The 23,588-nt window shown below is 34.6% G+C and overlaps 2 protein-coding genes and 1 pseudogene across 2 annotated transcripts; 1 reads left to right on the top strand and 2 right to left on the bottom strand.

The window, feature by feature from the left end:
• The first annotated feature begins 232 nt into the window (after positions 1–232).
• LOC122289524 lies at positions 233–5,782 on the top strand (annotated as a pseudogene).
• A 967-nt stretch (positions 5,783–6,749) lies between these two features.
• On the bottom strand, positions 6,750–9,524 carry LOC122289525. Its single transcript, XM_043096607.1, has 4 exons — positions 9,078–9,524; positions 7,905–8,088; positions 7,468–7,561; positions 6,750–7,153 (listed from the first exon to the last, which is right to left on the bottom strand). The coding sequence occupies exons 1-4, from the start codon at positions 9,419–9,421 to the stop codon at positions 6,864–6,866; spliced, it is 912 nt and encodes a 303-aa protein (XP_042952541.1). The 5' UTR covers positions 9,422–9,524; the 3' UTR covers positions 6,750–6,863.
• Positions 9,525–14,918: 5,394 nt separating this feature from the next.
• On the bottom strand, positions 14,919–16,379 carry LOC122289017. The gene is made up of 2 exons (XM_043095892.1): positions 15,852–16,379; positions 14,919–15,171 (listed from the first exon to the last, which is right to left on the bottom strand). The coding sequence occupies exons 1-2, from the start codon at positions 16,291–16,293 to the stop codon at positions 15,119–15,121; spliced, it is 495 nt and encodes a 164-aa protein (XP_042951826.1). The 5' UTR covers positions 16,294–16,379; the 3' UTR covers positions 14,919–15,118.
• Positions 16,380–23,588: the final 7,209 nt, after the last annotated feature.

Here is a 23,588-nt window from a genome sequence, read left to right as displayed (position 1 = left end):
TTAGTTCAGTTTCTTTGGCTCTGATTCTCGTAACATAAAACAATATTTTCTATTTAACTTGTATAGGTTCATATATAAGATTTATCTTGATTTGACACGCATATATAAATATAATTTATTCAACTAACTTAAATGGCACAACTTTAATATATAATTAAGTAAATCAATGACCCGTCTACCAAATTACATGATGTTAATCCCTTGTCAACAAGCCAAGCATGCCCTTTTTTAATTAGTTACGAACCTCGAATCTACCTAAAATCGAAACGCAAAATTCTCCCAGCTCTCTCAGACGCGTTGTTTCCTTTGTTGTCTCTGTGAACAAACGCAACACGAAAAGAAAGCATCTTTACTGGTTTTGTCATTCGTTCTCAGACACTGCTTAGAAAAAAAAAAAAAAAAGCACCCGGTTGGTTTTTGGAGCAAACCCACATTACATCCTGTCCACTAGAAAAACCCATAACTTGTTTTCAATCAGCGACAGAAACAGCGTTGTCGCTTGATAGTTTGGCGATGAAACGAGGGTACCCGAAATCTCCGTCGGCCTCTGTGGAGCCACCTCAGTCCAGAACTAAGTATAACCCTAACGGTAATTGTTGGTATGTTCCTTGGTTGTGATTTTTGGGATGGGTTTTGAGGTTAATTTGGGAGCGTTTGGCATTTATGTTTGAGTTTGGTTGCTGGGAAAGTGGTGGAAAGGTATAGGAATTAAAGATTTAAACACTTTATTTATTTATTTTTGTTTGTTTTCTGATATTGATTGGTTTTATTGTGGAAAGTTTATCAATTACTTATTCGAGGGTCAGTTCCGGGACTTGGGTTGCTCCTAAGCTTTATGATTTGTATGGTCGCTGAGAAAGCACAGGACAGGGGAAGAAATTACTATTTCGTTTTTTGTGTTGTATGTTATTCTGGTTTCGCAAACAAACCAATAAAATCAGATTTTGTTTAGCGAAAAAGAGAAGCTCACATAAAAAATAATAATAATAATAAAAGAGGCTCACATCAACTAGACCAAAGGTTGTGTTGGAGTTTGCCTTGTCTAAGTTTTTTTATTCTCCCTTCTGTTCCCTAACAATGAGGAGTTTAAAAATGATATTTCGGTTTTTCTTTCCATTCTTGGAGTTTGATGGAAGCTTAACTTGAGCGTCAAGATCTTCTTTTGATTGTGTGTTGTGCTTTGTGGTCTCAGGTGATGGAAACTTTTTAGAGGATGAAAGCACCAAGATTTTTGCTCGTAAAGTGGCTGACCATTACAGTGCGAGGACAAATCAGACTCTGGAAGAGAGAGAAAATAGTCCAATCATCCATTTAAAGAAACTCAACAATTGGGTTTGTCTCGCAATCTCATGAAGCTTGTTATAAGTTTGCGATCACCACATGTTTTTTAATATTTTAATTTGTCGTAATTCCTTCTTTCATTAAACAGATTAAAAGTGTACTTATTCAGCTCTATGCTCGCCAGGGAGATGCAGTTCTTGATCTTGGCTGTGGAAAGGTATTATAGGTTATTTAAATTTTATTCTATTACTATTTGCATCCCCCCCTCCCCAGAAAAAAAGTAATTTGTTTTTATTTAATGCTCACCAGGGTGGTGATCTCATAAAATGGGACAAGGCAAAAGTTGGATATTATGTTGGTGTTGATATAGCGGAAGGCTCGGTAAGTGCTTAAAATTGACATATTACTGAATTTGTTCACTTCTATGTTGGAGATACCACAGGTTGAGTCATTATGGTAGTCAGTTTATTGGTGAGATACCAAAGTTGAGTTATCCAGAAAGCCTCTTTTGTGATAGGTCCATTAACAATTAACTCCCTTTCAAACCAAATTGTCTGTTAGAAATAGCTTGTAACAGTGCATATTTTATATTGTGGTCACATTATGTACCTATTGGTATGGTAGCAAGTCTTTTATTCCACAGTTGAACATCATCTTCACGCTAATATGAATACCTTTTTCCTTGTTGCTGATGAATCACCTATTTTGATGCCTAAGTTTCTATTAACACATGGTGTAGTTAACCTGTCATCTGTTTTTTTTTCATTCGAACTATTCCAGTTGTTATGTGTCTTTTCATCAACCATCTTTTCATAGTTTTCAGCATTTATTTACAGATAGAAGACTGTCGTACACGCTATAATGGTGATGCTGACCATCATCAACGTCGTAACAAATTCACATTTCCTGCCTGCCTCATATGTGGAGATTGTTATGAGGTAATTACAGTCCTATCTTTACTTATAAAAAAAATATCAGTTATCTAGCTAGTCAGCTAAAAAATGAGTCTCCTTTTCCAGCTTATCATTACATAACTTGATGAGATGAGTATTGTCATTGTTGTCGTTAACAATACTGAATAGTTGTGAATTTTCAGTAGATGAAAAACATCAAAATTGAAATTGATTTAGAGCAAGTGACTTTATGACCAGTTACTTCCGTAGCCATTTATGTACTTAGTTAAGATGGCAGCAGAAATCATTTGATTTGTTTTCCATATAATTTTCTCAGATTCACTTGGACAAAGTACTTGCAGATGATTCACCTTTTGATATCTGCAGTTGCCAGGTGAGTGATACCCCGTAACTGCTCTCTCTCTCTCTCTCTCTCTCTCTCTCTCTCTCTCTCTCTCTCTCTCTCTCTCTCTCTCTCTCTCTCTCTCTCTATATATATATATATATATATATATCTAAATATATATATATTATAAATGTACACACACACACATCGGACTGAACTTAGTAGAGCTGCCTACTAGTTACTGGGATAGCATTCCAACAAGCTAAAGACAAAATTCCTAGTCAGATGAGTAGTAAACTGTATGAATGGTTGGACTGCTTATGTATATTTATATGGAAAATAATTCACTTACAACTCTTTTTTACAACTTTTATAGAATCATGTGTTAAATGAAGGATATTTTTGTAAAACAATTCATAAATACCCTCAATTTAACACATGATTGTATAAAAGTTGTAAAAAAGAGTTATACGTGTGGCATTACTCATATATATATGGGCCCACGATGCATTGCCATTGGAAATCAAGGTATTGGGATTGGGCTTGTCAAATGATTAATCACCTTTATTTCATCAAATTGATTATTGTTTGAATTTGTCTTGATTTCGAAGTAAAATAACAAACACTAGGAACTGCCCTTTCTATAAAGTGCATGTGTCAGGCTGTCATAAAATGAATAGTTGTACAGCAGACATAAAATCGCAATATATTTTCTCTTTCATTGAACAAAGCGCAATATTGTTTATGTTGTTCCTATCGTATATTCTTTAAATCCTGCCTATTCATATTTTTGGCTTTTGTAAGGCTTTGCTAAGCGGATTCTAAACATCAATATATACAAAATCTTGCAGTTTGCATTGCATTACTCCTGGTCTACTGAGGCACGTGCGCGACGAGCCTTGGCAAACATATCATCTTTACTTCGTCCAGGAGGCACCTTGATTGGAACAATGCCAGATGCCAATGTGATTATTAAAAAACTTAGAGAAGGTTTTATCTGGCACCTCATCGTGTTTGCCTTTACTTGTTTACCTTTTATTAGAGTAATTATTTAATAGAGCAAGTACATGGAGTAAAAGGGGTTTGTATTCAGTGTGATTTCCATGACAATTAAGATTTCTCGGTAATGGCAGATACTTTTAATATTTTTTTATTGGAGGTGCTATTTTTCACTTTGAATATGCAGCTGAGGGATTGGATTTTGGTAATAGTGTCTATTGGATACATTTTGATGAAGAATTTTCTGAGAAGGTAGGTCTTCTTTCCCTTGCAGCTACATGGTCTTTTGATTTTTATTTTTTTTTGGGGATTTTTTTCCTGTTTTTTCCATTGCAGCTACATGGTATGTATGCATGCATGCATGCATGCTGGAGATTACTTCTAACTTGACCGCATTATATGTTCCAGAAATTCAAATCTTCCAAACCTTTTGGTATCAAGTACAAGTTTCACCTTGAGGTATCAAAGTTGTTTGTTTTTTATATATCTCGTAGTTTTTGTGAATTGGATGATATGTTGCCTTGTCAAGGTAATGCATAAGTATGTATCTTTGTTGCAGTAGTGTCAAAAGGAGTATGTATCTTTGTTGCAGTAGTGTCAAAAGGATTTACATCCCTGCGTTTGTTGTATAGTAGCCAGTGTATTATTTTCATCACCTATTATATAGAGTAATATTATATACCACTCTACTATCTCACTTTCATCCTACTTTGTAAATGCGACACTTTCCAACATCCTTCAATCATCTCTTATATTTTTAAAAAGTAGATTCAAATGTTGATGGGCAATGCCACCCCATCATAGTAGAATGAGAGTGGGATAATGGTGGTCCGTAAAAATTTTCAATTCCTCAATCAACTGAATTTCTGCAGTAACTGCCGACTATCTCCATTGGATGACTAATTGTGATTTTTTTTTAAAACGAAAAAAGTTAATTCACTCAATTTGCATGCTTTATGGAATTAGATACCCCATAGTATTTAAATTTAAACCATGACACAGGATGCTGTTGATTGCCCGGAATGGATTGTACCCTTTCATGTCTTCAAATCATTGGCAGAAGAGGTATATATAAATTTTTTTGCTGGTTACCCCCCAAACTCCACCATTACTTAGATTGAAGCCTTATCAAAATGTTTTTTAGGCATTGGGGTGCATTAACTTGGTATGTCCATATGATGTAATATGTTTTCATTTTTTCAGTATGATTTGGAGCTAGTGTTTGCAAAGAACTCACATGAATTTGTGCATGAATATATAAAAAAGTCAGAATATGTGGACCTCATGAGGAGGCTTGGTGCCTTGGGTGATGGTAATCAAGATCAGAGTAAGTTTACTTTAGCTGGAATGCCTTTTCCTTTCTCACTGGGTAGTAAACAAGTCAGTAATCCAAGACACTAGCTCGTATTCTAGTTGAGAATCGTTTGGCCTTCCTTTGTTATCCTACTAATGTTTTGTTACCATTACCCCTGTATTTCCCAACAAAGGGCTCATTTGCTTTTCTTTTTAGTCATTCACTACCGTGCCGTCCTCAAAAGTGTTTCAGATACACCCGCTATGACACTATGACTGATAGTTCATAGTATTGCTTTGTGATATGCAGGTACGCTCTCACAAGATGAATGGGAAGCAGCTTATTTATATTTGGCCTTTGTCTTAAAGAAGGTAAGTGCCACATCCCTTCTCTGTCGATATGTTGTTAGAAGTCAGTTGCAACTTAAGTCACGTAATTGTATTCTTTTCAGCGAGGACAACCAGATCGAACACTGGTAAATACCAAAAGAGAGGGGGCAGATGCATATATCAAAGGAGGACATAATGTACATTAGTGGCAATTGATTGACAGGCAAGGCAACCAATTCTCATCGGATTATTCTTTAACAGGATAACATCCAGTGAATAAATGCTCAAACTCCTGAATTACTTGATAGTTGATACACGGTTTGGTGGTGGGCTCGTGTATTTGGGATTAATCCCCAGGGTGGATCCGAAGGGTCCTGCATTGGCAAGGTTACAACTGACGAGTCATTGAAAAAGAAAAAAAAAAAACTTACTGTTCTGGAGAAGATAACGACAAGAGCACTTTCTCAAGATGAGGAATATCTATAGTAGACAAGTCAATAGGTGAATTGTAACATGATATTATTTCATGCAATTGTATCCGCCATGTATTGAAACCATGAAATTTGCTCTTATTCTTGATGTTATGGATCGATTAACACTTTCTTGTAAGGTCTAATTATGCAGTTATATTTGTTGAAAACGTTCGTGTTTTGTACGTATAATTACACGTATAAAACAAGAACTCCAAAATAGTTGACGAGAAGTGATGGTGCAGCAATATATCCCATCCGTAACTGAGCTGTAGATTTATAAGAAGAAAAATGCCAGGCTACGAACATACGAATCTCGTGAAAATATTCTTTTTTGTGCTGTCTCGCGAGCCAATTACCTTGTTTCCTGTAACCATACTTAAAAGGAGTCTGTACTAGCGTTTAAAAACATATATTCATTATTCTCTCATAATTTTATGATATGACATTAAATAATAAATTCATGTGTAAAATATAATAAATAATATTTAATTATCTATCGTCATATCATCTGAGTGTATATATCCACACATCCTGTGGCAAGCAATGTCTCCCTCATAACTCTCGATTTCACCTACAATAGAACCTCAATCCCTGAACTTATTATTCACTTGCAACCCTTGCCCATGGGGACGGGTACCGACGGCGACATTCTCACCAAAGTGCAAGGTCAAGATAAGCTTCGAATCTCTCTCGTACACCACAGCACCGAGCAATTTCTGCCATTGGCTAACCCACTATTATATTGGGGAGTAAAATAGTTAGGCCTACGTTGTATAAGGCAATCCACGTGCAGAAGAATCGGAAGATAATTTGTATACAGACACTTAGCAAAGAATCCCTGACATGGGCGTTGTCAAAATAAAGGCAAAATAATTGCGGAAATTGCAATTAGTGACACAGAAATGCACCCACAAGTGCATCAGAACATGTGGCAACCAAAATGAAAATTTCCCGAATTAAAAAGACTACTCCCAGAAATTATGCAGAACTCGTGGCCAAAAGGAGATCATCTCATCCAACACAATCCACCAAAAGTACACACTCCCTCCCCCAACACATGCACATAGATACTACTGATGGGTAATCAATTACAATAGTACTACAAACACCGTTTCCCCCCCCCCCCCCCCCCCCCCCCCCCTTTTTTCAATTTCACGACGTTCTTATTTATGTATATAATGGCATCCCAGCAGAAAACACGCATAGAATTTGTTAATTCGACAAATTCACAGAGGCCGCGTAGAAAGTCTAGACACGCTTCATCACAATCACCATCATAACCAGCACCGCCAATCCCATGAAGGTCGCTCCTGCCGTTTTAGCATTTCCATTGGAATCGGAGGAAATGTCATCTGATGTTGAAACTCCGAAAATGTTCTGAAAGAAATTGGACACGTTGCTCACCATCTCAAGTACTGTAAGCTTAATGTTCCGCATCATACCCGTGATATGGGCAAACCCATTCTCTTTGTTCGCAGTTTGACCTCCATCAGATGATTCTTCAAATCTCTTAGGAGATTGTGGTTCTGGAACGTCATCTACAAGTGATTTCTTTATCAGATGAGCACCTACTTAAAATATAATGATAACTTTTTTTTCTGATTAATCCCGGGAGTGGACAGACCCTTGATAAGGAATTTTCCGAAAGTACATCTCAAGTAATTCAAGGAAAAAATTCCTAATCCGATGACCCCTAGAGATTGTTTGCGCACAAAGACATTTGAACTCAGACCTAGGGAGAGCATACCCCCAAGCCCAATGCTTTTATCACTTGAGCCAACTCCTAGAGGTTAAAATATAATGATAACTATATCGATTAATTGGTAACAATAGAACAAAAATTAATACTTACTTCTTTGTTCTGAAGCCAAGTAATCCTTTAGCATAGAATTATCCATCATCGCGTTCCAGACATTTGGGTCAGATGCAATTGAAGCAACTACAGTCTGGGTACGAAATGAAAAGCACAAACATAGTTTAAGAAGGAATCTACTCATAAGTCATCAACGTTATCCAGGACGGCGAAAGATGGAAAAATATCAAATATATCCGAGGCAACAAATGAGCACCTATTGACACGCTAACAGAACATAGCACAAAATAGCAACAATCTGAAAAAGTCTTTTTATTCTCCGTTGGATCTTCCTTTAAAATTTTCATCTTTTTAAAAGAACATTTAGAAGAGCCTTGAACTTTCCATGAATGTCATTCCAGGAGATTTCTTTTTCCTTTTTTTTTTTTTTTTTTTTTTTTATAATTTTATTCCATGAGATGAAAGTAATACATTACCTGAGCTTTAGGGCTTCCACTGAGTAACTTAAATGCCTGAAGGACATTTTTTGGCACAGGAGGTGGTGTAGCCTCAAAGACGACACAAGATTTAGAGTCTAACTCTGGGTTTGTAAGGGTAGACAGGACAGAAACATGATCAGCATCACCAAATCCAGTGGATTTTGGTGATGACAGATACACCCTGAAAAATAATAGATTCAACACAACGTAGAATACATTTCAAACATGAACTAAGACAAGACTGGCATAAATTCTAACCACACACATCAAATACATCCAGGCAAGCTTGTTGTCATAACTGTAGTCCGTCTTAAAATTGCAACTTGCAAGATTTCTGGATTTTTTCATCATATGAAGCACTAAAAGTTCCACAAACAAGCATCTGCCCACCAGAAGTTACATTTCCAAACGCAAGCAACACAAACAATCCCTTTCTAACATATTTGTACCTACTTCAACAGCAGTCAGTCATACCCACGCTTAACTTGGAACCACACACTTCTCACTCCATATCTCTCACACATTCAATTTTTATTTTTAAATTTTCTTTACTACCCATCAAGAAAAAGAAATTACGAAAATAGAAATATCTCAAACAAATCTCGGGAACCATATAATAATTTTTGTATTTTATGTATAAGCTAAGATCAAATCTAAAGTCATCTCACCTATAGTCACAAGTAGTCCTCCCAATCAAACGAAAAAGAATTTAGAGGGTTCAAAAAAGTTGGTCTCACGCTCAGTTTCAACTGAGGGGCTAGAGTAGTGCCTAATAACACACCTATGATCCACACGAACTACAGAGTATCATTGAGAAAAATGTGGGAAAATGTTCTCTCTCTTTTTTTTTGTTTAATGGCCCACAGTTAAATTAACCCAAATTTCCTCTTGACAGTTTACACACAAATATTATGGCGACAATAATAAAATTTAACAAAAACCACGTTTAAGAGGCTCCAATATCTTTCAGACTTTATTTCCTCTACTTCTTCCAAGTAACTAAATTACACACATAATACTAAGAGGCTAAGAGCATGATGTCCAGACCTAAAATATTATAGAAGCCAATGGTACACCGAAAATGATCAGTTGATTAATAAAAAGTCTAATAAGAAAAGGCAAAAGCTCAAAAATTCGATCAAGAACCGAAACTAATAACCAAAACTTTACTTGTCAAGAGCGTCTTTCAGTTCCGCAGTCGCCTCCTTCGCCTCCTGGAAGCTGGGTACGCCTCTGAATACTACCCTCGGCATCGGCTCCCCTGCCTCAATCTTCAGCTCCTCCACGCTGTCGGCGAACTCCCAATCGTCCCACGCCGCCGTAATCGACGACACTTCGGCAGAGGGTGTCTTGGAAGAAGCCGACGACGAAGACAAGATCGCTGATACGGGGCGTGTGGCGTTGCGCACCGAGTGCTCGGCAGGCGGCATGACAGGAACCCCGCGGATGCCACCGTTGAAGACGCCGATACCGGACACCTTAGCCGCAGCTCTCACTACTCCTCCGCCTCCCATGGCTAGAAACCCTAACCCTAGAGATTTTTCCGAAAAGCTCTCACACACACTCGCTCGTCCTGTGATTTTTGGGATATATGCTTGCAATCGGAAATGAAAGGTGGGTGGAAGAGGTATTTATAGAGGTGGACCCACAACAAGGTCAATATAGTATTTCGCTTCGTTTCTAAATTCTGAGGATAAGGCATTTCGAAGAAAAGATGACGACGACGTGTTGGGAGGGAACCTGTTTGGGTACATACAGATACAGTGAGCTTCCCTACCGCAGCAGATAAAAGCCCTTTAGATCTTGCCATAAGGGAATCATATGGAAATCTTCCACGTGTCGCGTAATTCAGAAGCTTTCAAGTTTCAAGGAAGGATCGGAATATTTGGCAAAGTAATTAATTAGTGACCGGGAAAGGCGGGATGTGATTGGTCATTCTCAAATAGTAAAGTGTCTTTATTGTTTGCCGATGAAGCCGTGAGTTCCAAGGAAGAAGTGCGGGTGACAACGAACCAATACATTGAGGCCCAAAATGATCAAAATTCAAAACCCAATGTATCTTTTGGGCTCTTTTCATGGAAGCCCTTTTGAAGATGTCTTTGTGTTGGAACTCCCCTCGGCCCGGCCCTCGTTATGGTTTAAATTCAAATTATTATTAAGTATGAAAATAATATTTATTACTTTTACCAATCTCATCGAGAAAATGTAAGTTGGCACCTAATTCGGAATATCAGTTCCCATTTGATTGATATTGTAAATTATTAGCACCATTTTTCTATCTCATCTCATAAATTAACATGATTTTATGAAATATGTTATATCTACTTTGTAATAAAAATAAATTAATAATTTGATATACTGCATCAAGTTATATCAAATTATAGAATTATTTTTATATAATTTATTTGTAACTATAATATTTTTCTATATATATACTAAATTTTAATTAGTAAGTCGGGTAGGATAAAACGAGTCAAAAGTCCCATCGAAGACCTATCATGTAAGAGTTCTTCTACATGTACACGGCATTGGGTACACGGGGGAATCGGCTGACGTGAGCAAATATTAAAAATTAAAAAAATTAAAAAAAGAAAAAGAAAAATGAAACAAAAAGCTCAAAATGAGAAGGAAAGTGTGAAATGAAACTAGAAAGCAACGAAATGTAGAGGATTTCGATGAGGAGAGTGTCGTCGCTGAGGAGAGTGCCATCTGCTTCCAGGAAATGCTTTGCATGCTTTGAGAAGCAGGCTCTTTGATCCCACCAATGTGTTGCAGAGCTGGGACCCCATGTGATTCGCTTGTAAGATTCCCCATTTCCTGCTATTGTCAATTCCTTCAAGATTTTTACATATGTTTAGTATTTTTTGCATTCTTGGTGTGTTTCTTACGGTTTATTCTTACACTTTTTCCTTCTTCTTCTTTTTTTTTTTTTAAAATTCTTACACTTGATATTATTTGCTTGAATTTCAGGGATTTGGACAATTCTAATGTTCGGCTTTGCTTCTGAATAAATCTTATTCTCCACCTGGTTTCTAAGCATAATTTAGAAAGAAAATAGAAACGAAAATTATGAAACCTAAAATCTCCTTTATCAAATGTTTGAGTAGAGCCAAAAAAAAAAAAATTGAAAATTTTTTGTCTACGTTCTGGAGCAGAGAATGAGCTAAGCAACAAGGAAGAATAAGAAGAAGAATTATCACAACACGAAGAAATGAAAATATAAACTGGAATATTGAAGAAGAGCATTGGGATTACCATCAAGTTTTGCCTTGAGACTATTTTGTGTTTTTGTATTTCATTGAAGCCATTGAAGAAATAGAAGCTAGATGCAGTTACGGCTTGATGGGTTGGGGTTGGGGATAGGGTTTGAAGGGTTAGTGAGAAGAAGAAGATGAGAAGAGGAAGTTGAGAAGACAAAAAGCAGAACCTGCTTGTCGATCACTGTGATGTTGCTCGTGGGTTGTCCAAAGAAGATTGCTCGTGAGGAAGCAGAAGGGGATCTGCGATGCTGCTTGTTGATGACACGATGAAGACACAAAGGGAAGGGAGCAAAGCATCTGAATTTTGAGATTAAACAAAGCGGCTAATTATATGAAACACATCGTTTCATTTATCCACGTAGACGCGTGTACGCGAAAGGTACCCCACGCCGTGTGCAAATAGCATTTTTCGAGCTATTATTAGTTGGTGAACCATCAATATCCGCTATGCACATGCTGTAACCAAACGTCGGAAGAAAGGGGGTTGGGAGGTGTCCCATTTTTTGGGTAGATGAACCGTAAAACCATTTTAACAACGTAATCAAAACAATAATAATGGGTCCAAAAAGGAGATTTACAAAACAAAGCACACATGCAATACAGAAAAACGTCAAAATCGAGACGGCGTATCAATTAAAGCTCAACAGTACAAACCAATCGATCAAAGATATTGACCCCACCATTGATGATTGGATTATTTTTTATAATATAAGATTTTAATAATGTGGCCAACCATAGCATTATTAGAAGCTGACATATGAACGCGACCTTTCACAAGCCAATAAACACGACAGGACAAAGCAACCTACCAAAAAACATTATATTGAGAATAAATATCTTCAAAAGATTGTAAAAATCTTATAATTTTCAGGTCCCACCTTTAATAAATGTTGGCAAGAACATTGTACATGAGAAAAGCCTTTTGAACAGGAACAACTTGAAATAAGTGTTTGTGCTGTTTGAATTGAATGGTACTGATCATCTTTATGTATGCAAGTCAAAATAATTTGAATGGGAGATAGATATCCGGCAATTTTATTTATTTATTTATTTTTGATTAAAATAAATTTTCGATTAAAATAAAGAAAAGTTAATATATAGTACACTGTACACATTCTTTATTTAAAACAAAATCCATCTTCGTCAATGGATTTAGCTTTAAAATTAAAATTAGTGGAACTTTGGGCACATTTGAAGTTTGGAGGATGAGTTGGCAGGTAACTAAGGTTGTTCATTTTTTCTTTTCTTTGTCTTGAATCTGAAAACAATTATTTCCCGGTCAAATTTCGCTGTAATGTCACGTCCGGACAAGTATTATGGTTCAACGAAAACGAACCCGGAAACTATTTTATTTTTATAGGACTGACGGCAGCCGTTTGAAGTTATAATTCACGAATTTATCCGTAACGTTACATATAATCATAAAAATATATAGATATTGTGTAGTTATTTTAAAAAAGAATAAATTTTATTATTAAAAATTTAAATTTTATTTTTATATGTATATCATATTCACTTATTTATTTTTAAATGATTGTACGGCACTTGCATACTCACGATTGCAAATATCATTTTTTTATAATTATATTTTTTTCTGATCAATTTTTAATAAGATAAATAATAATTATAGTCGTGAGTGTGTAAGTATTGCGTAATTATTTTAAAAAAATATATGATCCATATAAAAAAATAATAGTTTTTAATAATAAATTTTATTATTTTTTATAATGATTGTGCTATACTTACCTATTCTACTATTTTACCTAGCATCACTCTTTTAATAGTAAAGGGAATCTGTGTTTTCTCATGCATACTGTGATTGCATATGTTAACTAATTAAGATTTGACTCATACTGTTTAAAACTTCTATAGAGTAATATTACATATAATAGAAAGTAAAATCTCTTTTTAAAATTAAACCATTTAATTCAATATGGTAATTACAGAAAATCTCTATTGAATTTCATCGTATCTTCCGATGGCCCGAAAATAAGGCGTCGGCATAGTAATTTTCCCACAACTTTCTATGCTCAAATTGTGAAAAATAGCCCATTGGCAGTAACAGCCAAATGGTACCTTAATCTCTGTATTAGTGGGCAAGTTGTTTAATTTAAGTTAAATTATTTATATAAGTTTTAAATAGATAAATCTTAGACTTTTATAAAAAAAAAATAGACTCTATTTAAAAAAATATAAAAGAATTTATTATTTTTTTAATGAGATCCACTTTTTTTATAAAAAGTATATACGAGACTTATCTATTTACATCTTGTATCTAGTATTTTTTTTTATTAAGAGTATTAGTAGTGAGTTCAATAAAATTTGACTAGAAAATTCACTTTTACAAATTTCATTAGTAACTTTTTAACAATATCAAATAACAGACTTAACAAATCTATCGTTATTCTATTAAAATATTGATTTTGATATTTTCTTTTATTTTAATTCTAATTATAATTTAAATATTTATTTGTTACTAAAAAATTACAGACGTTCATATTATTCTAATAGATAAAATTTTCTAACATTCTATTTTTTACAACAATTATATTTTTTCAACTGATATATTTTCTCATCAATCATATTTTTCTAAGTATAGTATAGATGTAAATTAGAGTAAAAAGTTATGCGAATGATTAAATATGTTTAAGAAACAAAAACTAAGAAATGCAGCATGTAAGAATCCAAATGTAAGGAGGAGAGAGAATTTTGTATGCCAAAATAATATTTGAATAACATTTGAAACTCAATAGATTTAACTAATATAATTGATAAAAATTAAAATTATTATAATTTTGTTGAGTCTATTATAGCTCTTTTCTATGCTTCCTAATTAAACGTTCCCTAAATTTTAATTTTGTTGAACCCTTAATCCATTAACAGGAAAAGAAAACCAAAATACATGCAGGCCGACTCATCTTCAAAACATAGTTTTAACCAAAAAAAAAAAAGGAAAACCAGAAAGAAGTGAAGAAAATATAACAATGTTGGTGGGGGAAGAGCCTCGTGATTGTGCCAAGGCACACCAAAGCAAAGGAAAAAGGACAAAGTGAAGCATGTAGGGCCCATCCCACCCAAAACAAGGTGCGTTGGACCCACGTAACACCATCAGTACCAGTGAATGTCATTGGCCCACATTTCCCGCGAACCGCGAAACACACGAACCCGCGGGGGCTGAATGGAAAGATTATTATACAAAAGGGCGATTTTTGAAAAATACACGAATCTCTGTACAAATCCGTGAAAGAAAGTGTTAACGATTTGTCTGCACCACACCCCCTAATTCACCCGTGAACAGAGGCTTTTTTTATCTTTATCTTTTTTTTTTTTTTTTCCTTTTTCCATTTGATTTGAGCATCAGCAAACCTCGTTCCACAATCTCAATGTGTGTAGGTATTCAAACTACCTTTAGAAACATAATCAAAAGCAAAAGAAAAGCACAAAACAAGAGAATAAAATGCAAATCCCAGAGGATATGTATCCATAGTTTTTGTTTGGAACTCTTTCTATTTATAAATCAGTATAGATTAAACGGTATGATTTGATTGGATCAAAAATTTTAAAATTTAAATTTTATAAATCAAAATTTATTATTTAAATGATGTATTTGATGATATTTTTCACAAAGGGACTTGCAAAATAGAATATTCTTTCCTTTGATAGTCATCTAATCTTTATCTCTAAAGAGATTAATTAAACAGATTTTAAAAAATATATATATGTATTTAAACAAAAAAGGAATGAACAAAAGTTTGAAGATTAGAATTTCCAACTCTTCTAATTCGATTAACGCATCTGATTCTAGAATTTCACATCTTTACAGACTACTACTCAACCTCTAATCTAAACCCACCTACCCATATAACTATAATTAGATTATTACATCACATGCGAAAAAAAAAAAAAAAAAACGAAAAACAAAACAAACTTGATAGAAACAGGTCGGCATCCCTATCTCAGAGCCTCGAAACCTTTCCCCCTCCTCACATGATTCTCCAAACCACCTGCATTACGACATTATATGCTTAGCCTTAAAAATATATATATATATAAAAAATGAATGATTTATGATCGAAAAATAAGAGCTAAAACAATGTCAAATACCCTGAAATTATACTTCTAATTAACAGTTGATCTATATATGTATATACCCTGTGATGATTGCACTGGCTCCGGCCCCTTACTGGAAAATGTTCCACTTTAATTTTCATAGGAAAGTTCCTCTGAATTGTTTTCCTTTTTTGAAAGCAGGAAGGTTCCCTAGTTGTTTTTGTTTTTCGTTTTATGTTCTGGAGTTTGGATGATGGAAAATGAGAGGGGATAAAATACCAAATATGCAAGAAGAGAAATACATCATGAGGGCCGGCAACAAATATCTATGCAGTTCTGAAACATAACATGGATGTAACTTAATTGGAATTATCAGCTACACTGGCATTAATATCCTCCCAAAAGCTGTTTCCTACTCAAGTAACAGAAACCCACATCAAAACAAACTGCTGCAGAAGTTACAAACTCCAAAGCGAAAGACAGACGAGGGGAGGAAAAAATAAAAGAAAAGGCACCAAAGCACGTGTACGATCGATTAGAACCATGAAAACTAAGAAAGAAAGAAACGATATACATGATAATTGAACAAAATCAAACTAATCTGATCTGAGAGGCCAGAAACCAATTTACGTACCTCCTGGCTTACAACTTGGCGGATCTTCAAAGAGTGATAAAGAAAGTTGCTTGTGAGCGACCCCTATGTCGAACAGTATAAGCCCCGATCTTGGATCATCGACTATGATATCTTTCACCGGCAGCCATAGGAAAAGCTCTTCTTGGGAGAGACCCACCACTCCTATGAGACTCCCATAGGTGAGATTAGCCCTCACAACACTGTCAAAATACACCCTGTTCTCGAACTTTGTCAGGCATGGCCCATCGAGAAAGACTTCTAGGGTGCCGTTTTCTAAGAGAGTGTAGGACTTGACCTCCTTGGGGAGCAGACCGGGTGGTAAGCCTTTGGAGCGAAGGAGGTCATGAATGGAGGAGTGGGAGAGAGTGATAGGAATGGAGAAGAAAATCAGAAAGGTGAAGAGAAGAAGGACTGCGAAGTGGGTGCTAAAGAAGTTGGCCATGGCGGCTGATCAGAGAGAAACAGAGAGAGGTGTCAAAGGCATGGTATTAGGAAAAACCTGGACTACTGAAGGGAGGGTGGAAAATGGAAAGATTGTTTTAAAAAAGGATTTTGGGAGATTAAATTACCTGGTTACCCCAAGTTTGGTGACTTTCATTGGGTTTGTCGTTAGGGTTTAATTGTTTTGTAGTGTATCACGTAATGGACCTTAATTAGATATAAGGTTGATAATGCTTGCTTCGATATTATTTCTATATGGTAGGACTCATGATCTGTTGCCTTGATTAATGCTGCATTTCATTTCTCTTTAATTCAATGAATTTCTCCAGCATATTCCCTCAGTTTTGAGTCAATTCTATAGCCAAATCAAATGCATATATGACGATCGAGCTTCATCATCATGACAAACATTTACCATGCGAATGTGTCCTCCTCGTCACGTAACCTATTAAAACCATTGGAAATAAGGAAGGACAAGATGAATATCTATATATATATATATATATAAAGTGGTCCTAATTACAGCCAAAACAGGGTGCATCCATGTTGATGTTGGTCACATTTCATGACAGATCAAAGCTGTCCGTTGACAGCAAGATTAATTAATATGCAAGCCACAGAGTTGTTGCAGTTACACCCCATTCTCACAAGATAAGTTAACCGGGATTAAGCGGGGAAAGGGTATTTAGGTCAAGAAAACGTTTCTCGTGGAGTAACAATATTGGGCAAGTAACGGTTGCATCTGCAGTCTGCAGACTCAAAAGGCCAGAAGAGAACTGATCAGACTGACGGCCCCTCCTCTCATATCATATGAATATATATGGGGTAACTGAACAACACGACAAGGGCAAACAAGTGAATTCACACTCAATTAGGTCTGGTGTGTATGATGATGAGGATGATATACAGCAGTTTGATTTTGTATGTATATGCCCAGATTTCGCTAACCAGTGCATGAGCGAGGAAGGGGAATCATGTCAGCGAGCAGAGCTCAGTATCCGTAGAAAATCACCAAGTCTTGGTTTTTACTTTTAGAGATCGAGGAAGGGGAATCAATTTTCTTATATCATTTTTTACTATCACGTATGACCTCACTTTATTTTCTCACCTGTATTTTAAAAAAAGAAACTTAATAATGACACAGATCAATACAACCAATTAAGCCTTCGTATCATCAACTAATAAAAGAGTGTTACGGGTATAATAAAATCTCATAAAAATAAATATATAAATTGATATGTCTTTATAGTTAGATGTATTTTATAATAAAAATAATTTTATAATTTAAATATCACATCAAATCATATTTAATATGTAGATTTTATTTGCGATTAATGGTGGGTCCTTCGAGTACTTTAAGAAAATTTAAAAGGCTGTGATTTTATTTTTGTTTTTTACGAGGTTCAAATTTACATAGGTAGTAATTCAAGACATGGAGCAAGTACGTACGTAGGAGATAGATAGTCCACCTCAAAAAATAAAAAAAAAAAGGAGTTGGAGAGAGTCATGATAGCTAGGTTGTTCTCAATTTGGTGCAAGCTAGCTGTAGATATTTGGTTAGATGAGTATTTACGTTTGAAAATATTAAGATAAAATATTTGATCTTGACTATACAATCCAATCCAAAGTGGCTTGCAAGATTATCTATGGTGGATGACTTGTCTCCATCATGATCACTTGCATCATTATGTTTAATATAATAAAATTAATACTAGATAGAGATCAGCTGTATCAATGGCATGTATTTCGTTAAGGAGGAGTAGAAATTAATTGGAAAAGGACTTGTGATAAGCACTAATAAGGTGGCACTTGAATCATGAGTGACGGTAATGATCATAAGCTGCCACCACACTTCTTCGATCTTAATATTCTCTAATTCTGAAAATCTTATTCTTATTCGATCTCTATTTTAGAGGTTAGAGATGAGATTCGATTGGAGAATCGGACCTGGATCAGTATATAGAGGTAGTTTCGATCCTCTTTCGAGAGCTCTCAAACAGATATTGGTGTTTATTGTACCAATATCTAGTCTCCGATCCCTACAACTTCATTCACGAAAACAGAAAAAAGGTTTTGATTTGATGAAACTTGAGAGGTGAGATGTACATCTATGGCAGTTTTGGTGAATGAGATCATCACATGCATTTTCCTAGAAAGTGAGAGATCATAAATGTTTAATTTTCATTTTACGAGAACTCTGCATGTTTTATGGATAGAAAACATGAATGAATATTGTTATCATCGTGACGTTGAAGTAGTGTAGCACCTCAATTTATTTTTTTAGCTTTGTCATGGAAATTATAAGTTTAACATACAGCAGAAGCAAAAGACAAATTAATGTCCTTACTGAAATTTCAACTTGAAGAAAGGTTCATGATCACACTTGAGATCGATGGGGAAAGGTTAAAAAAAGCGAAAAAACTGCATCGTCTGTCGTCCTACTTACCAGCAGTTACCAAAAAAGCTACAAATTTAATCTTTAAAAATTATTTATTTATTTTTTAAACACTATTATTGTGGTTCTTTAATCTCCAGTAAGAATCAATATTAATGAAACACAAAATGAAGAACAAGCGAAGATATTAGCCCAAAAGTCACTTTCACCAAAAGGCAGGCAACCGGTGACAGATAAAGCACATTCAAATACAGCATGTTCTTAACAACTTTTGCTATATATTTAGGGATTGTTTAGATTTAGAGGCCGGTCTTTCTTAAACTTTTAACAAAAGTTTAATTTTTTTTAAAATTTTATAATAAAAATAATATTAAAAAATAATTTTTTATAAAATAATTCTATTTATTATCTTTACATATTACACATTACATTTATTTTATTTTATTTTAATTTTTTTAATTTTTTTATAATAAATATGTGATGTATAGATGATAAATAGAATAATTCAATTAGTTTAATAAGAATATAATAATTTAAAAATATATAGAGCATGTGTTATGAGATTATTGGTCTTTTGATTATAATGTGTGTGGGGACTGGCGTTATCACTGATCCGATGATCAAACTCGGAGATCAGTGGCTTCGAATGCGCGCATGCAGTAAAATACATGATGTTCTGGAAAAGCTGTACGTATAAGCTTCTGTAATTCAATGGTAGATCATCGTCAGCCATGGAACCTCCTGATAATTCCCCGAAAGTACTAGATCTCTAGTTCGGTTAAGCCATTAATCCCAGTTCTCAAATCAAAAGGATTAATTTAGCTAGCTGTTTATAACAACTATTTATATACAAACACGAGTACAAAAGTATGAAAGGAGTGAGAAAAGATGACGGTAATTATTAGCACCGACAAACAAAGGGACGTGCGATAAAAGATATAATGAATAACAGTAAAATTGAACAAAAGCAACTCAACCGCAGTTGAAATAACACAAATTAAACTACGTGATGAAGCAAGTAGCTAGCAAGCTGCAAAAAGCTCATCAAAAAGCAAAACCAAAGATGAAAATTATTTAAGAGTAATTATAATTACAGTTGTGGAGTGTATAAATACCGTAAGGTCATTTTAAAAAAGAATGAAATCTATTATTAAAAAAATAATTAATTTTTTATGTCTCTTTTAAAGTGATTATACTGCACTTTATACTTATAATGATCATTTCTCATTATTTAAGGGGTGGTCTAATTTTGATGTTGGGGCTTAAAATGGACACCTCCGTAGGCTTCAATCTACATTACTATCATTGAGTCTTGCCTTTATGTGTCTTGGGAATTCTAAACCTGCTCATTTTTTGGGATTTTAGGAGCCTGGATTCTTGTATTTGGAGTTTTTTTCAAATTTTTAGGATTTCAAAGATATGGGCCTTAATTTTTACTTGCTCGTTGCATTGGGTCAGACCAAGTTTTACAACGAGCTTGGATATATAGGGCATTCCTCTTGAGTCTTGGACATCTGATCTGACTGTAAAAAGATTAAGCTGAATTGGGCCTGATTCATTAACATGCCTGTTTTCTTTTTCATGGGCTTGCATCATTTTATTGATTGAAATTGGGCTGAATTGAGTGTGGGCTAAATCGCCAAGCCTAATCCATAAGTTTTATTCATTTTTAGGCAATACAAGAGGACTAAGATTGGAAATTATTTATTTATTTTTACATGCACAGAACAAGAATGGAAGAAAGGTGATAATTATAGTCTAATTACTAAACAAATATTTTCATGAAAGGTTAAAAAATAATATAATAGAAATAATTCTACAACAATAACAGAATAATATTTATATATATCCAATAATATTTAAATATATTCCTCATGAAAACGGAGATAAAATTATAAATTAATGAGAATAATGCTAGTTTTTTTAAAATATAATATATATATATATATATATTAAGAGAATTTATGTATTTGATGTCACACTTCGATCTCTCTCCATGGGACCACTTGCCTATCATTAAAAAGGAAAAGTCTAATTATACTTAATTAATCACATGCTTAGAAAGATTTTCTTAATATTGTCAATTATGATCAACTTGTGATATAAAATTTTTTATCTTCAACTAATTTATTTTGTAACATCGATCATGTACAAATTAGTTGGTAAGATTAAAAATAAATAAAAACCAAAATCCCTAATTATAAGAAAAGAACATGCAGGAACGGATAAATTAATGAAAGGAAAAAGGAACTAGTCCTAAATTTAAACAAATGGCTCTTAATTTGAAGCTCGTCCCCAGAAGAGACTAGCTAGCTGATGATCGATCATGCTTTCCAAACACAAAATATTAATGTTGGAGAAAAGGATCATTGGTTGGCCGGTAGCTCTCTCTTTCTTTTGAATCGGCTCCTAATTAATAAATATTATAAAGTCTTTTAGTCTTTTAATCACTAATCATAATTCATAGAGGAGAATAGTGGTTTCTCGATCGGCCTAATTAATCAACTCTTCCATCATCAAACGTAATTAAGTAGTACTAGTACTGTGCCTAATTGCATAATCGTGTTCCCTCTCAATCATCCGAACAAATGATCAATTTCTAAAAGCTGGCTTGTTTTGTAGAGCAAGATCTAGAATAAGATTTAGGTGAATTTTGGTGTGTTAGATATCAGGAAACACGTACATATGCTCCCCAACAACCCAAACGTAATGAATAACAACAATTTTTTACCATCAACTGAAGCAGCTGGCCGGCGGACTATATACACATAGATGATGATCATCTGTAATCTCAGCATTGCATGCATGCAGTAATATTTAAATGGAGCAGATCGATTGGCCTATATAATATCTAAGAAAGTATATGAAAAGAAAAGCCAAAACATGACAATTAATGTATATTGACTCAATTCAGAGGCTGATCAGGTATTGAAATGCTCCCAATGCATACGTGAATAAAACCTGCCTCATTAAATATTCTGAGTGATTTTTCAATAGCTGCATGCATGCATGCATGATATAACTTGTCAATGGTCCAAACAGCATAAGAATAATGTACAATTATTGCCCGTAATAATGCTTTGAAACCGGTCGATGATCGAACTAATTAAGGAATCTGAGCAGTGATCATCGGTATCTACTCATTAAAATGGAGCGTAGAGAAGAAAAAGGCCAAACGGATTGCATTTTGGAAACCTAACACCGAATTGCATTGCATGCTAACGTACAGATCATTTTGGGTGAATTTAATCTTAATCATTATTTTACAGTCTTCCACTTCATGATGATCATCTCTTGTAGCATCATTGCAGACGCTATTAGATTGTAATATTAATTATTTACATTCTTTACACGTGTAGTGTATCATGTTTATTTTATTCTTTTGTATAGAGTACCTTAGTGAAATATAAAATGTATAAATAGGGGACTAATTTGAGTCTTGTACAGAGATGGATATTATTTTCTAATACAATGGATTACATTCGGTGGAAAGCAGAGAGTTTAATATGGTATCAGTGAAATTTTTTTTTTTTTTTCGCTATTACCCTTACTTTCCCTTTCGTATTTCCAGTCTTTCTTTACGCGATTTTCTCTGTTTTTCACATCCTTCCTACGCGATTTCATCTCCTAATTTTGTTCGATTATTTTTGTTTGGCTTTTGATTTTATTATTGTGTGAATTCGATTTCAATTCCATCTCACATTTCCAGAGCCTTCAATTTCAATTTCATTTCTTTGATTTCGATTTTGCCTAAATCATAAACCCTAGAATCATGCCTGAGACCGATTCATTCTCTTCTTCCCCTCCCATTCTCAACGTAGAAGTCGATCCTCGTAGTCCTTTCTATCTAACGACTGCGGATCATCCTAGTGTGCTCCTCGTTACTAAGAAACTCCACATAAGCAATTACCATTCCTGGAGCCGATTTACGTTTCTCTCTTTGAAGGTGAGAAACAAATTAGGTTTTATTGATGGATCTCTTCATCCTCCTACTCAAACTGATTCGCTGTTTTCTTTGTGGAGCAAATGCGACACTATTGTCCTCTCCTGGCTTCTAAATTCCTTGTCTCCTAAAATTACTCAAAGTCCCCTATTTATACATTTTATATTTCACTAAGGTATTCTATACCAAAGAATAAAATAAACACACACTACACGTTTAAAGAATGTAAATAATTAATGTTACAATCTAATAGACGCCATATTGAAAGGAACACATGAAACCCTAAAGAAGTTAAAGATTAAGTTAGGGAAAAAGGAAAAGCCTCGATCGGTGCTATATATATATATATATATATATGTGATCTATTGTCTATCTTGACAGTAAGACTCGACGACATCATGCATGCAAGACCATGGCGCATTAATTTGTTCTTCTGGGATGGCTTGGCTAGGATCGAGAATGAATTAATATTTAATCGAAAACAAAGGAATTAATATCCTTTCTAGATACCATATTCAAGAATTCAAGAATGTTTTGAGCAGCGCGCAATCAGGGATGAAGACACTGCATGCCTCCAATAATTCAACTCAGTTCATGAAATAGCCTGATATATAATTGCATGGCGCTCGATCGAACAGATGATCACTGCGTATATACATATTCTGTACGTAATATCTTTAAACTTATCTATCTTCAACATGATCAACCAACTTAATTAATTATTCATTCGTTTCCTTCCGGTTTTATAGCTTTTATGTGACCATCGAGTATTAATTATGAACTCAAAAGTGCCTGGTGTTGGGAGGACACGTACACTTGACACAAACTGCTCAACGGTCCCCAACACTAAGATAATATTAACATGAAAGTATATATGCCAGTGTAGTACTCATGATCAGCAATCTTAGCAGAATATTGAATGCTAAATTAAAATATATACAAGCACGCAGTTTTCTAG

This window comes from Carya illinoinensis, chromosome 12 (genome assembly GCF_018687715.1).
Source record: "Carya illinoinensis cultivar Pawnee chromosome 12, C.illinoinensisPawnee_v1, whole genome shotgun sequence".
Classification (NCBI taxonomy): Eukaryota; Viridiplantae; Streptophyta; class Magnoliopsida; order Fagales; family Juglandaceae; genus Carya; species Carya illinoinensis.
The sequence above is the reverse complement of the archived record's forward strand: the minus strand, read 5'-3'. Positions and strand labels throughout refer to the sequence as shown.